The 16,862-nt window shown below is 40.6% G+C and overlaps 1 protein-coding gene across 1 annotated transcript in view; it reads left to right on the top strand.

The window, feature by feature from the left end:
* Window positions 1-10,026, top strand: part of DBP (D-box binding PAR bZIP transcription factor) — a 48,709-nt gene extending 38,683 nt beyond the window's left edge. Inside the window, exon 4 of the mRNA XM_073552096.1 lies at window positions 1,751-10,026. Coding sequence (XP_073408197.1) covers window positions 1,751-1,966 — 216 coding nt within the window. The 3' untranslated portion in view covers window positions 1,967-10,026. The remainder of the gene's footprint in view (window positions 1-1,750) is intronic.
* The last annotated feature ends 6,836 nt before the right edge of the window (window positions 10,027-16,862 follow it).

Genomic DNA, 16,862 nt, shown 5'->3' with positions numbered 1-16,862 from the left:
ATTTTACGTCTGCGGGTTTCCTAGCTTTCATGCTCTTTTGGTTTACATCTTGTAAGCGCTGCTCTCGAATCCTCTGATCTGGCCAGATGCACAATCCCCTGCTGCTTCTCCAATGCTTCTTTTACTAACAGTATTAGACAGTCATGTTACCAACCCAAACTCTGAATTTTCAGGCATGCACCGCCCCCAGAGGCTGGAGATTAAACATGAGACAACCCCTTCCAGGAGCCTGTATTGCCTCCAATTATTGCCACAGTAGGTCCCATCCAGTCTACTCTAAGCACATTTTGAACAATTGAAAATAGCCTAATTTTTACAAATATCTCGGCAGTGGAAAGTAATGGTACAGAATCCATTGGCTGAACGATAAGCAGCATAATTTTCAAGTTCAAGGTTGACTCAACTGAGACGAGTCCATCTTATTTTTATTACAACAGTAGGTAATTATATATTTATTTAGATGGTAAAAAATGTATTTTGCTTCTAAATTTTTCAGTGTGGGAGTCAAAGGGGAACTGACAGCTAAACTTACAGTGTCAAAAGAATGAGTCACGTGCAAGTCTACATTTTCATAGACGCCGTAATAATCTAATGACTGATATGATGCCTTTAAGGACCATATAGCTTCTTTCACTAAGGGGTCCCATCCACTGTAGATAGCTGTCCACTGAAGGGTCGACCTGATAGTGCGGCCAGCATCTGTCTCTCCTAATTCCCTCAATATTCAGCCAATCTCACTGGTGTTCTCAATGAAAGAGACGCTGCTAAACCTCATCGGGGGCTCATCTCTCCGGGAACAAAAGGATCAGACATTTCCGATCATTGTCTCCCCCAACATAATCTGTCGAAGGAGAGTTGGGAGGACCCCATTAGACTGTTGGACAGTTCCTGTTGTGTATGGGCGACTTGGGAATCTGTTTTTCTTACTTTACATTTCTGGTCTTTAAACCAAAGCAATACCCAATGTCATTTCATAAATGAGGTGTAAGAAAAGGTGTATCCTTTGTCAAATCTTGTAATCCATTAGCCAGGGTTGGCTATTCTGCATTTCTTATTATTTCTATTGTAAACAGCGGAAAACAATATCATCTATAGGCACTGTTCACACTTGCCTTGTCAGTTCCATGTTTATGTTCACGGAGGTGTCAGAAATGTTACATGACAGACACCAATGGTACTAGACGTACCCTATTGATTGTAATGAGGTCCATTTGAGCTTAGTCATGGTGTCGTTTTACAAGATAAAAAGCCCAGCGCACCTTGGAATCTCCATTGCCGATGTGACGGAAGCATAAAGCAGCATATATCTTATAGAATATCGGCTTAATGATCTAAGTTAAAGTTTCTCTGCACAAGCTTTTATAGCTTATGCTAGGTGCTAAATCTACCTGCAAGTCAGTGAAAGTCCAGGTCCTGAGGGCCAAACTGGCCAATGCCTAGCACAGTTTTATATTTATAGTGTTATGTCTCAGAAGCATACTGTATTCTGATTCTGAGGTTGTAAAATGTAGTATTTTCATTTTTTTTTTTTTCTAGCTTTGTGATCGAGAGGTAGCTGCCAAACTAACCAGTTGAGTATTCAGCATTGCCAGGTTTTCTTGCTCCTATCTGGACCTTTCCTATCAACCAAACATTATGGTTTCAGAGATAGTTTTCAGAGATCCTTTTCCTTTGGCAGCTGTAAGGCCACGTTCAGACTTCAGTTTTGTAATTGTTAGCAACTCATGGTACTTTTTTATTTCACATTTAGGATGAAAAATATTGGAACCGGCGGTACAAAAACAACGAAGCTGCCAAACGTTCTCGAGATGCACGTCGGCTAAAGGAAAACCAGATCACGGTCCGTGCTGCCTTTTTGGAGAAAGAGAATTCAGTTCTGCGCCAAGAGGTAGCCAAAATTCGCCAAGAACTTTCTCGCTACCGAAACATTCTGTCAAAATATGAGTCTCAGCATGGAGCCTTGTAAAAAACTGAGAAAATGTGTAGCTGTCCCACCTAGTTGCACGAACTAACACAACGTCACAAGAATCGTTCCCACAATTCCTTTTTTCTTTCCTGACGAAAGGCCATTATTCGCTAAGAAATCTCACAAGAGGTAGAGGGCATGAGGGACACATGGGAAGCAGGCCGATGTACAGTTATTTTATTGCCTTGCTTTCTTCCTCCAATTATCAGCGGTCCATCTTGATCTCCTTTTCTGCAGGACAAAGGTGCTATAGTGACTACCGGACACTATGGGGTATCACCAGCGATTAGGCAAACAGAGGTGAGGAAAAGGAAGCCAAATCTGACTCTGAACACTGGCACCATCCAATACACCAGCCACCACGTAAAAGGCCAATGTCCCCGTATCTGACAATCCTTTCACACGACTGTCCAGTAGCATTGCATTTTTTTATATAATTGTTCTGTTGGAGAAAGCTTGGTGAATACAGCATGGATGATAAATATATGTACAAAGATGTAAATATGTGAAATGAATATTCTAAATGAAAAGGTATTACAATTAAACAAGCAGGAAAAGGGTGAATGCATTAAAAAATATATATTGAGTTAGGTCTGCAGGGATTTCATATTCAAGTATCTTACTAAATCAAGGATGTTCCACCTCTAAAAGCCAGACACTGACCACTACTGTGACACATGACAACTGAGCACTATTCATTACTTCATTGTTAATTAACTTCTAGGCCGAAAATGAGAACTAAAATGTGTGCATGAAATGATAGCCATAGTGGTGGGGAGACCTCTCATGCTTCGCCCTTTGCTAGGACCTCCTAACACAAAGCTGGCACGTTCTCTTTTAGAATTAGATTCTGTATCTGCTTTTTTCTTTCAATAGTCATCAAAATCTTGGGAATAAGTGTTTGTGAGAAGTCACTAAATGATTTTCCAGCCTTACTAGAGCCATATGTTATAATGAAGTTAGTAATTTCTTACCAGTTATAAAACCACTTTTACCTGGTTATCTTCTAGGGCCAAGAGATTGTTCACAAGAATGGGGCCAAGCAGCAAAACAGGGCCGACCCTTATAGGTGTGTTCCTAGGGGGGCTTATACGCATATTTCAAGAACATTTTGATTTCGGTTAACCTCCACTGGGGTCATATCAAATTATTATGCAGATGCTGAAGCAGATTCTACCCTTTGCAATGTAAAGTGTGAACTGTTCAGTAGATCTGTAGCATTTTGGCAAAGTTATCCGCAACGGTTTATTCCAATGCAGATTTTGATTCCCTATGGGAACATACCCTGAATCTAATTCCAGACATTGCCGTTAAAGAATTTAAAAAAAAAAAAAAATTGGCCCATGCAACAATCTCTAAAAATTAGACAATCAGTCTGTGGGAAAACCTTTCTGTGTCGCTTTTCCGAGAATTAGTGGTTTCAGCACAATGTGAGTCCAGGTCATCGCACTTCTCATCACATATTGGCTTTATTCAATTTTTATTATTTTTTTTGGTCACAGATTTTGCTTTGACTTTTTATGGTATTATTTACAGAAAAATAATGTAAAAATATTTTGGTGAAAGGTTTATCCAGTCTTAATTGATGGACTATAAATAAGCTTGGATGGGCATCAAATGCTGATAGTACATATGAGGTGCACTGGGCATATCATTTAATGTGGTTTCTCATCTTGGAGTTTTTTAGATATCAAAAGAAATTATTAATGTGTTTCAGTAACAGATGCCTCACATTACCAAGGGCGATAATCCCATAGTTTTTTTTTCTATAGGACTCTGCCTACATGACCCTATCTATTTGCACAAAAAAACAACCCCATCTCTCCATAGGCACAGCAAAATTAGTTAAAAAAAAGGTTGTTTTTTCCTAAAAGTGGAGTAGTTCTGATAATCTTGATTGTCACCAGCCACATTATAGAAAAATGAGTGATTTTTGGTTATTCCTTGTACACCCGGAGCAGTATGTGTGCTTGTATGCAGCCATGCACCTGGCCCTCCTGCCTGACCGGCACTGAATATAGCTTCCCATCATCTTAGACATATACTGCCTTTAACATTTTCCATCTTTTGCACTTTAAAAGACACCTAATGTAACAGCAGCCATAGTTATAGCTATCAAGCAAGGTATGAACGGCAGCAATGAGAAATTCCTACAAGTTTGGCTTTTTCTGAGCTTTGTCCTGTGATATCTTATAAATAGGGCCAGTTTCTCCTTGGCACCAGACTACACATTGATTAGTAACAGACTATACCATGTGACAAGTCTAAGAAACTACCCAAGGCAAAAGTTTCATGTTGGGTTTTCCTGTCTTCCCTACCAAACTCTGATGGACACATTGCCGGGTCCCATTAGCCATCTCTTTGGTAGTTCTGCGACAGGAACACCCCATGAGAGTGACAGCCGGGGAGGCGTCTGCACTGTGCATAGATGTGTGAACCCACAGGAGGAACATTTGGTAAATTGTGTAACACCTCAGGTGGCTGACTTTGAAATTTGAAACCACTCGACACCTGGTGTATATCAGGATTATGACGATACGTTGCTGGACTTGGGGTCTTCCTTTAAAGTGTAACTGTTGTTTCCAGCTCCATTCCAGCGGTGTATTTTTTTATTGCAGTGTTCCCCAAACCTATATGCTAACCAGACACTGTGTTCACCTTCCGTCACTGACGCTCCCTTCGGTCTGCAGCAGTTTATGGCCTACCGGATGACGCCGGTATTTGCTGGGCAAGCTAGAGGTCACTTTTCAATGCAAGTCTATGAGCGCTTCATTCTGGCTGTCATAGACTAGCATTGAGGGCTTATGACTTCTGGACAGTCAAAAGTTGCTGTTACAAGATAGCGCCAATAGGAGGTGAAGACAGCGGCGTTTAATTGGGGGAGGGGGGATACATGCTGGCCTGGTGCTTTCAGGAAAACTTGCAGCAGAATGTCTGTCCTTCTCGCCTCCATAGAACTTTATAAGCACCAACTGCCATCTCCTATCTTGTGAATGGCAAAATCTGTATTCACTGAAGACAGATTTTACTTGTAAATTGAGAATAAAAGATTATTTAGCTCAGGAGAAGAAAGAAGCAGATTTCCCTATAAAACATATAACAAAGTTTATTATTTTCATGTGTATTATTGGTTTACAGGGGGAAAAAAACAACAGTTGCCCTTTAAAATATTATTAGACTTTTTAGAGAAGACGTCTGTGGTTACTTTATGCCTTTATCACTTTATATGTTGTGTCCAGTCTCACATCAGCAAATTGGTAATGCAATTTTTCATCTAAAGTATTCATTGCTGATAGGATGTGTTTTTTTTTTTTTTGCCCTCTGACACATGGTGAACACTTTGGGCCTGATTTATAGTAGTCTTGTGCACTCAAAAAGTGGATTGATGAACGTTTCAGGCTGTCTGGGTCTCTTGACCTCTTTGTATGAGAGCGTGCGGTGTGTCTGCAGACGGTGTGCTCGCACCTGTGATTTGCACTAGTTTATACTGGATACAAAAGAACGATTCTACTTCTAGGTGTTTCCACTTTTCCGATATAAATAGAGCATGACTTTTTGTTTTCTACGATAATGTTTGTATTTTCTAGATACTTTCTATATTTACAGAGGTCTCAGATGTTCTTGTCTTTTAAATGGCAAGTCAAAAATATGTTTGACTCCAGTTTATTTTCTTGCAAGAGGCACTTTTGAGAAATATTGTACGTGGTAAATTGGATGCACCTTTTGCACTATTAACAGATGTCCTAGAGAATCACTTGGTGACAGATAGGAGAATATCGCAATGAATTAGTACTAATACAATAAGACGTTAACGCTGTTAATTGCCATTCATAGCTGACTACCCCTTGTGATAACTGGAATTACTGCAATAACAAAGGACACATTTATTGCACATGTACTGTAGGCTCTGCTTTTCTACTTCATAATTACCAAACAATCCACAACCCTGGGTGCCTTATTGTATGGTACAGATTGTATGATAGTCTTCAGTAACCTTTGTCTTCTCTATACATAGAAACTGCATTCTACAGGGGGAAAAAAAAATTATATATATATTATATAATTACACACACATGTATACTTGTGCATATATTTATATAATATACCGTCATGGCCGAAAGTGTTGCCACCCTTGAAGTTGTTCCAGAAAATGAGGTATTTATCCCAGAAAAGTATTGTGATTAAACGTTTGTTTTCTTTGTGTGCATTGGAACAACCCCGAAAAAAAATATAGAAAAAAAGGCAAATTGGACACACAAAATCCCCCAAATTTGGGCAGAGGAAATTGTGGATAAACAACTTTGTTTCAAGCATCTGATGCTCATTCAAACTCACCTGTGGCAAGTAACAGGTGTGGGCAATATGAAAATCGCATCGGAAACCAGTTTAAAATGGGAGAAGTTCACTCAATCTATTGCATTGTGTTTAAGCATGGAGAACAAAAAGAGGAGACGAGAACTGTCTGAGGACTTGACAACCAAAACTATTGAACAATATTTTTATGGAACAATTTCAAGGGTGTCAACACTTTTGGGTTGCACATATACGCATGTGTGTGTGTATATAAATATATTAGAAATGCAGCAAAAGAAACAAAACAAGTACTAGGAAGACAAATGAGGGGACCAATGTACAGATTCACACACCCTCATGGTAACTGACCTCAGTGCAATGTTATTGATAGCACTCGGCTTAGGTACCTGCTACCATACAATGTGCTAAGTAAAATCTATTTTTTCCAATACAAAGAAAAACCACTGTTGGTGGAGCATGTATATTTTAAATCTCTTTATACAGATGACAACTCTAACTTTATTATCATTGAAATGCCTGATTAATATGAGGGGCACTCAGTTACTCTACCTAAAATCGGAGCCAGGACCGATGAAGGGGCCCGTCTTACGGACTTCCACCAATGTGATCCTTGTGTTTCTTTGGGAAACCCCTTTTAATATAAAAGATATGATATTTTCTCACAATGAAAAATAAATTGGGGGAAAGTATAATGGGAGACAGAATGCCTTATCATTAATCTCACTTTCCTCTGCTAACCGATTCATTCACACTGGCATTATAATCAAGAAATGAAAAATAATCCCGGTAATGAAAAAAAAAAATGTTTTCTTGTTTTATTTCTATATTTGTCTTATTCTGCACCATATAGAAAAATCATCTTGTCATGCTAGATAAAAACTGTAATAATCTGCTGCTCCGAACGGAATATTGGTCTGACTGTTTCATTACTATGTAACCAGTGCAAGAGCTACAGTATACTTGTTAATAGATGCCAGGCAGCAACATGAGAATTTTTCTGCAATGTTGTTATAGTTCATATATACTTAAAATTCAGTACAATTTAAAGGGACTCTATCGCCAGGTTTTTGCTTCCCCATCTTAAACCACATGATGTAAGGGCAGAGATGTTGATTCCAGTGAGGTATCACTTACTGAGCTGCTTGCATCAGTTTTAATAAAAATCCTTGTTTTACCTGCTGCAGAGCTAGCAGTTCTCTGAATGCAGAGTACTGTATAACCCTGCCCACACCACTGATTGGCTGCTTTCTGTGTGCATAGGCAGAAAACTGCCTATCAGTGCTGGTGGGCAGGGTTATATAGAACTCCTAAATATACTTGGCAGCAGGTTTCTTAGTCCTCTAGTGATAAACCCCTGCTGATAAAACACTGATTTTATCAAAACTACAGCAAGTAGACTAGTATGTGACAAATTGCTGAGCCTCAAATTAGGTTGCAAAACCTGTTTACAGGTTTCATTTACTTCTTTGTTGGAAGCAATTTAAAAACTTTGTCCCTTATTTATAAAAACTAGCGAAGTGAAGAAATGACCCAATACAAACTAACTGAGAAACGAGAGTCGTAATGTGATCGGGTCCTGTTGTATGCTGTAGTGATGAGCGAGTATACTCGATAAGCCGGGGTCACACATGCGAGAAATTCAGACGAGTCTCGCACGTCAATACCCGGCACTGCCTCTGGCAGTCGGGAGCGGAGCGGGCAGCTGCATAGAAATACATGCAGCTGAGCACTCCGCTCCTGGGTGCCGGCTGCAATGCCGGGTATTGACGTGCGAGACTTGTCCAAGTTTCTCGCATGTGTGACCTCGGCCGTACTCGGGTTTCCCTGAGCATGCTCAGGTGTCCTCCGAGTATTTTGGCGTGCTCAGACATCTAGTTTGTGTTGCCGCAGCTGCATGATTTGCGTCTGCTAGACAGCCTGAATACATGTGAGGAATGCCTGTTTATTAGGTAATCCCCTCATGTATTCAGGCTGTATTCAGCAGCCGCAAATCATACAGCTGTGGCAACACAAACTAAATGTCCGAGCACACCAAAATACTCGGAGAGCACAGATTCATAGATGAAGCCCAGTGTGTCCATTACGGTTTAAAGCTACTATGGGGAATGCTTGGACCAAACTGGAAATGCAGAAGTGTTTTATTAATCTATCATTTTGATGTTTTTAAAGATCAGTTCCCATTTTAATTTCTGATTCCCTTCCAAAAGACAGAATCATGGTAACGGCAATGGCCACCATGGTTTCTGTCCTGTAGGGCGGCAACATTTTCCAATCTGTAATTGCTACATCCTATTGCAAAAGTGTGGACAGTAGGGTAAATGTTCTCAGGGAATCTGAGGGCCACAGAATATAAGCCTTGAATTTTATCTTTGAAATTTTCAACTAAAATCTGCCTATTGATGTACTTGAAGTCATAATTCTTAGTTCATAGGTGGCATAGTTCTCCCTCGTTATACTCGATTAATACTTTCTGGTATTCATAACCATTAAAACTGAGCAGATATTACACTCTACACAAAGGCACCAGTGATCTTAATTTCAACTAAACCCCCTATTGTCAACATATATCTAGATGTTCATAAAGAGGATGAAATATTAATTAGCATTGAGATGGTTTAAAGGAGACCTACAAGAACAAAAAAATGAAATCCTTTAAGCTATGACAGTGAAAACCATCACTAAAAAAGAATCTGTCAACAGGGCAAAAGTGTCCAGTCTACGCTCTGATTTTATTCCCACTGTTCCCCTTAGTGTTCTATTTTTGTTTTGTTTTTAAATCCTCCATACGCTTTCCGATATATGGGTCGTTTTTTATTTAGTGCTAACTTTATGGCATTTCCAGGGGGCGGTGCTTACAGGGTAATTATGCAGAGCAGCATAGACCTTCCCCTGAGGATCCCGAGAGACACGTCCCCTTTGTAAATACCATAGAAATTAGCAGTAAATAAAAAGCTCCATCTATTTAGTATTGTAGGGTGGATTGAAAAAAAAATGGAATACTCAAGGGAGCGGTGGGAATAAAAGATTAAAAAAAATATCACTTTTGAGCTGATGACAGGTCTTTAATAGCTTTTGTACCAAGGTTTGTTAAGACCTGAAGACCAAGTCTGGTTTTTGAGACACAATGGTTCCTACTTTGGTAAAGTGTTGCGGTTCACTTCTATGTCCACACATGTACAAAGGGAGATATATGGTGTCTGACAAAAACACACCTGATCGAATTCAGAAGAACACATGTTCTCATGAGAACCTGAGTCGGATTTTAGGCCTGTAAAAACGGTTTTCTTTTCTTTGATCTTCTCTCATTCTTCCCTAGAAGGACGTACCAGATATTGTTTGTGATCCTCTTTATCGCACTACCACGCACAACTGAGTTCTTTATTTTAGGTGTAAAGAGTTACCTGGATCACTTTTAATTTTCTTCTTTTACTAAGCTGCCAAATGACGGTTATATTTAGCACAAGATAATATATTCCGAGAAAAAGAACAATATATATAGAGAGAGATATATAATATAAATGTATAGATATATTTATTTTATCATCCAAGAATTATATTTGTAAGCAATAAAGGTTACAGATATGTGGGTCATGTTTTTCTTCTGAGATAAAAACGTATAGTTTGGTGCTTGTGTCTTGTGTTTTTTCCTTTTGCTATTGTTATTGCTGAAGAATATTGTGGATGGAGCATTTTGTACCAATTATTGCAACCTTGTAATATATAGTAAAGCTTATGTGTTTTGTGTTTCCCCGAGTTTTGCCTTTTTATTTTTTTTAAATGATATTTACTTGGTTTGAGGTCCATATTTTAAAATAATGGCACGTGTACACTACGCATATATTGTAGGTCTTTACATCATGCTGTTTATAGACTTTGTGGTCTCCCATTTCATACAGATGAAAAATTTTTTACATATTCTGTTCAAAATGAAAATGTTAATTGGCAATGTTGCGATGTAAGGGCACAACTCTGTAGGATTTTAAGTGGCAGAAAACCTAAGCTTTTCTTAAAGGGCTTATCCGACCTTGGGCTACAAGTCAGTCTATATGTCTGCAGCCTTGTTAATCCTTACATCAGGGATACTGTGAAGATTCTCTGTTACCGAGAGCTACCATTGCGTGACCACAAGTATGCGATTTGCATACATGCCTACTAGACGTGAGTGAAGAATGAGGATGAATGAACTCATGGAGATCAACATCCAACACTGTGGAGACACCATCACATGTTTCTCAACACAGTGATTCTAGAGCAATGCCCCCATCCCTTATGGGAAATATGTAAAACATGCAAAACAGAAGCCGCGGAGACACCATCACGTGTTTCTCAACGCAAGCAATGACCAGCCAGGTCTTTGCCCGGGAAGGAACAACCACGGGAAGGGCAGTCTCCAATGAAGGAAACCACATATGCCAAAACATGGTATCCATCCACAGACAGCTGTTTCGGGGTATTGCCCCTCATCAGTGTGGAGTAGGAAACTGGCCAGTAGGAGCAATGCCTAGTAGAAGACTGTGAAAAATGAGGATGAATGAACTCATGGAGATCAACATCCTACACTGCGGAGACACCATCACATGTTTCTCAACGCAGTGATTCTAGAGCAATACCCCCATCCCTTATGGGAAATATGTAAAAACATACCCCGAAACAGCTGTCCGTGGATGGATACCATGATTTGGCATAGGTGGTTTCCTTCATTGGAGACTGCCCTTCCCGTGGCTGTTCCTTACCGGGGAAAGACCTGGCTAGTCATTGCTTGTGTTGAGAAATGTGATTGTGTCTCCGCGGCTTGTCTTGCATGTTTTTTCATATTTCCCATAAGGGATGGGGGCATTGCTCTAGAATCACTGCGTTGAGAAACATGCGATGGTGTCTCCACAGTGTTGGATGTTGATCTCCATGAGTTCATTCATCCTCATTTTTCACAGTCTTCTACTAGGCATTGCTCCTACTGGCCAGTTTCCTACTCCACACTGATGAGGGGCAATACCCCGAAACAGCTGTCTGTGGATGGATACCATGTTTTGGCATAGGTGGTTTCCTTCATTGGAGACTGCTCTTCCTGTGGTTGTTCCTTCCCGGGGAAAGACCTGGCTAGTCATTGCTTGCGTTGAGAAACAAGTGATGGTGTCTCCGCGGCTTGTGTTTTGCATGTTTTTACTAGACGTGTAGAACACATCTAGTTAGAATGTGGCCACAAGTATGCAAATGGCATATGTGCGGTCACATGGCATCCCATTCCCGGTATGGACGGCGGAGAATCCTCACAGCGCAGGGAGTGCAATATGAGGATTCACTAATCTGGATCCATATAAAGTGACTGCAGACTTGTAGCCCAAGGCCAGAAACTGCTTTTGAGAAGCTTGGGTGCTTGATAAAACAGTTTTCTGCCAGTATGAGGAGCTCACTACATATGGATCTATTATAGAGTTCAATGGGAACTGTATAAATTGATATGCAAGTACTTCCCCTAGAGGCCGCTGCAGGCAATGTTACATGACTCATTACAAGCCCCTTAGAATGAGAACCCCGTAAACACTTGTAGGCCTATTTAGATAAGTAGAATTGTATTTTCCATACTTTTCCATGCCCTTAATCATATAATTTAATACACTTTTGAGATATTTGGAAATAAGTAACATATAATTGAGGTTAGATGTTCCAAGATACTAGGCATACAATGCTCTCCCTTCTGTTACTTTACTAGCTCCTTACCAGCCACTACATCCATGATGCAAGAATAAGAAATTGCACTGAAGAGAAAGTTACCGTACCTGCATATTCCAGATGCTCTGCAAGCCTTCATTGCTTTCTAAAGTTTATATGTGGCTTGAAGAAAAGTTTAAAGTGGTTGATTATAACAAGACAGAAAATACATGAAAAATTTGAAAGAGGATGAAAACTAATTGCTAATAATAAAGTTAACATAAAATATGAGTTCCTGCCTTTGATGCAGGCTCAGAAACTGAGCATACATTATTGTCTGCAGATGCTGTGTTATTCAGCCATCATCTTCCTCTACAACAGCGAGTGGAGCTGGGCTCCGTCCACTTCTGTTAACTTATTACATGCTGGTGTCATTCTCTGTCAGTGGCATCTAATGCACAACCCCTACTCTGGCTTCCTGATGTGACTGTGGGGTGCCATACTTGGTAGATGTCTGCGGAAGACCCCAGTGCCTCCCATTTTAGTGATCCTATGATGACCAGCCTGGGGCTAGCATTCATAGGAGACTGGCATTTCTAATATTCAATACTATGTACCTAGTATATAGTATAAACGATCGGACAATCACAGGTTCAAGACCCTTGAGGTGACTAACAAAGTAAAAACAAAAAGCTTCCCCCAATTAAAAATGAAAAAATACAATTTTTTTTTAAATAATAACATGTTTAGTATCTCCATGTCCAGTAAAAGGCCAGTCTATCATAAAATTATCTTGATGGTTAAACAGTAAAAGAAAAAATTCAGAATTGCTGTTTTTCAATTACTGCAACACAGCAAAAAAACGCAATAAGAGGATCGCAAAATGTCATTACATACCAAAAAATTGTATCAACAGGAAAAGTCAGCTAGGGGCTCAAACCCAAGCACTCGTACAGCCCTATCGACCAAAAAATAGAAACCGGTTCAGCTCTCTGAAATTGGCAACAAAAACAATTGTTTTTTTTACTAGGAACGTCCACATTTTTTTTCTTGACTTAAATTTAAAAATAAATACCAGTTTGGTATCGCCATAATCCTCCTGTCCTGGAGAAAGCGCTTAGAGACTTGGGGTCTTAATCATTTTAGGATAGGGAGTTTTCATACTAAAAATATAAATGTTGATATGAACATTTGGTGAATGTTAAAAAAGCCAAATATTGTTCGAGGTCAGCTTGGACTTTCATCTGAACGCAGACTCAGGCATTGACCGCTTTGGGTGGGTATATTTCTCCACATCTGAGAAAAACGGTTCGATTATTCTAATCAGAGGTTGATCAGAGAGGCGTTAGTCTTTCTTGGATGTGGAGAGAAAGAAAAAAGTTTCTCCACTGTGTTAGTCTGTGAAAATTGGACTCCACTTGTATTTCATCCAAGCGCAATCTGATTTCTTTCACGGACCCATAGACTTGAATTGCTGATTTTGATTTCACACTTTGTCCAAGGAAAAGGTTGGACTTGTGCACAGCAGCCCCATAGAATATCATAGGTATGAGTTCTATCCGTGAAAACCACATATAGCACTCGTCCGAGCCTTACTCTCATTCCTTTCTATAGGAGTTATACCCATCTGAGCCATCATGCCTTAAGTAACAAGTGTGTGCATTGTTTGTTTGTTTTTTAAGCTTAATAAAGTCACTTTTCTCGTGGACTGTCCTGAGGCAACGCCCGCATAATGAGGATTCTTCTAGCAATTCCTGTCACTGGGATATTTCATGCCCTATTCACACACACTAGAGAACAATCTGCTCCCAATAATGACTGTGCCACTCTGAAGCACCGTTGTATTACAGTAGCCAATGGCACCGCAATCCATGGCAATGAAGTAAGACGGTCACATTTATGGTCACACTGACATAGCCATGTCACTGTATGCTGTATACGGACACTGAAAATAAGTGCACACATTCTAGAAATGCATGGCTCTAACGAAACGGCCCAAATGGAGGACTCTGGGAGGGCTTATGTCACTCCACACAGGAGAAACGCTTCATCCCCTGTTTTCTGGGGAAGTGCAGACAAGCCACTCTGGGCAGGAAACCAAATCTTTACCCCTGGGGAAGGAAGCCCAAGCTATGACTCAATCATTTGGGCGTACTGTTTTTTTAAGTCAATTTTATATACCCTGTTAGTACATGTGAAAAAACAATGCAGTAAATGAGAATTTCAACAATCAAGAATTTACAATGCAGTAAATGAGTTAATTTCAACAATCAAGAATTTCTCCTCTGCTAATAATTAAACCTGCTGCATATAAAGTGTAATCAGACGTGTATCTAGGTTTTCTAGCACCCGGAGCAAGAATTCGGTTCTGCACCCCCCCCCCCCCAGCACACATGCGATTTGCACACTTAGTCATGACGAGCTGCTCTTCGTAATGCTCTCAATGTTCAGTGACAAAGTGAGAGAAGCAGGAAAAGAAGCTCGTCACAGGACCATAAATATGAAAATTGCATATGAGTGAAGTTTACATGTGATGACTATATACCTCCCAACTTTTGAAGAAGGGAAAGAGGGACAAAGGCTGTGTGCAGCTGTAACTTTTAGGCCATGCCCAGCCACACCCATTTCACAACTAGTCACACCCATGTTCACACCCAACAGCACCCATTTAGCACTGCTGATCACACTGGTACTGAGGGCACAGTGGCTGGCATTATGGGCACAGTGGCTGGTACTGTGGGCACACTGACTGGTACTGAGGAACAGAAAGAAAGAAAACTGAGAATAAAGAAAACAAAGAAAGAAAGGAGAGTGAGAGAGAAAGAAAGAACAGAGAGAAAGAAGAAAACAGAGAGAAAGAAAGAGGGGAAAGAGAACATAGAGAGAAAGAAAGAACAGAGAGAGAAAGAAAGAGGGGAAAGAAAGAACAGAGAGTGAAAGAAAGAACAGAGAAAGAAAGGGGAAAGAAAGAACAGAGAAAAATAAAGTATGGAAAGAACAGAAAAAGAAAGAACGAGAACACAGAGGGAAAGAAATAGGGGACAGAAAAAAGAACAGAGAGAAAGAAAGAGGGGAAAGAAAGAACAGAGAGAAAGAGAAAGGAAGAACAGAAGACAGAAAAAGGGGAAAGAAAGAACAGAGTGAGAGAAAAAAGAGGAAAGAAAGAACAGAGAGAAAGAAAGAAAAATGAGGGGAAAGAAAAAAGAACAGAGAAAGAAAGAGGGGACAGAAAAAAGAACAGGGAGAGAGAAAGAAAGGGAAAGAAAGAACACAGAGAAAGAAGTAAAGAAAGAACAGAGAGAAAGAAAGAAAGAGAGGAAAGAAAGAACAGAGAGAAAGAAAGAACAGAGCGAAAGAAAAAAGATTAGAGAGAAAAAGAGCAGAGAGAGAAAGAAAGGGGAAAGAAAGAAATAGCAGAGAAAAAGAAAGAGAAAGAACAGAGAGAAAGAAAGAGGGGAAAGAACAGAGAGAGAGAACAGATAGAAAGCACAGAGAGAAAGAGAAAGGAAGAACAGAGAGAGAAAGAGGGAAAAGAAAGAAAGAACAGAGAGCAAAAGAAGGAACAGAGAGAGAAAGAAATGGGAAAGAAAGAACAGAGAGAAAGAAAGAGGGGAAAGAAAAAAGAACAGAATGAGAGAAAGAACAGAGAGAGAGAAAGAGGGGAAAGAAAGTACAGAGAGAGAAAGAAAGAGGGGTCAGAAAAAAGAACAGAGAGTGAGCGAAAGAAAGAACAGAGAGAGAAAGAGGGTAAAAAAAGAAAGAGAGAAAGAAAGAAATAGAAAAAGAAAGAAAGAACAGAGAAAGAAAGAAAACGAACAGAGCGATAGAGCGAAAGAGGGGAAAGAAAGAGAAAGAAGGAAAGAGAAAAAAAAAAGAACATACAAAGGAAGAATGAGGGGAAAGAAAGAAAGAACAGAGAGCTAGAGAGAAAGAAAGAAAGAGGGGAAAGAAAGAACAGAGAGACAGAGAAAGAACAGAGAAAGAGAAAGAAAGAGAAACAACAGAGAGAAAGAAAGAGGGGAAAGAAAGAACAGAGAGAGAAAGAAAGAAAGACCAGAGAGAGAGAGAGAAAAAGAAAGATTAGAAAGAAAAAGAGAGGGAAAGACAGAACAGAGAATGAGAAAGAAACAGAGAGAAAGAAACAACAGAGAAAGAAAGATTCTATAAAGATACTATAGCAGCCCAGCTCCCATTGTAATACCCACCTGAGCTTCCCGATGCAGGACATATCATGATCCGCTCACATGGCCGGCAACCCCGATTCCAAGGCGATCCCGCTGTCCGCCCTGTCAGAGGAGGACATGGTGATGGATCTGAAGCATTCCCTGAAGTGCCTCCATGGTTCTGTCACAATCTCCTCCCAAAATTACCTCATTTCCAGTCAACTTCCAGCACATCACTTCTGGTGGACCGTCATGTGCGAGTTTTAAACTGCTCCTTGGGGCTCCGCCATGTACTCCTGTGTAGGTGTGAAAAGCCCGCTTTGTATGCCTCGTACACACTTGGCTCTGCACCGTACATCCCGTACACACGGCTTCGCTCTACATACCCCATACACACAAGGCTCCGCTGCGGACACCTCATACACACGCAGCTCTGCTCCGTACACATGCGGTTCCGCTCCGTACGCCCCGTACACATGCGGCTCCGCTCTGTTCACCTCATACACACATGGCTCCGTACACCTCGTACACACGCGGCTCCGCTCCGTACGCCTCGTACACACGCGGCTCCGCTCCGTACACCTCGTACACACGTGGCTCCACTCCATATGCCCCGTACACACACGGTTCCATTTCGTACACCTCATACACACGGCTCCACTCCGTACACCTCATACACACGTGGCTCCATACACCTCGCACACACGCGGCTCCGCTCCGTACACCTCGTACACATGCGGCTCCTCTCCGTACACCTCGTACACACGTGG

The sequence above is a fragment of the Dendrobates tinctorius genome, unplaced genomic scaffold, assembly GCF_039654945.1.
Source record: "Dendrobates tinctorius isolate UK_male_01 unplaced genomic scaffold, ASM3965494v1 ptg000184l, whole genome shotgun sequence".
NCBI lineage: Eukaryota > Metazoa > Chordata > Amphibia > Anura > Dendrobatidae > Dendrobates > Dendrobates tinctorius.
Note: the sequence above shows the minus strand (reverse complement) of the source record. Positions and strands in the feature narration are given on the sequence as shown.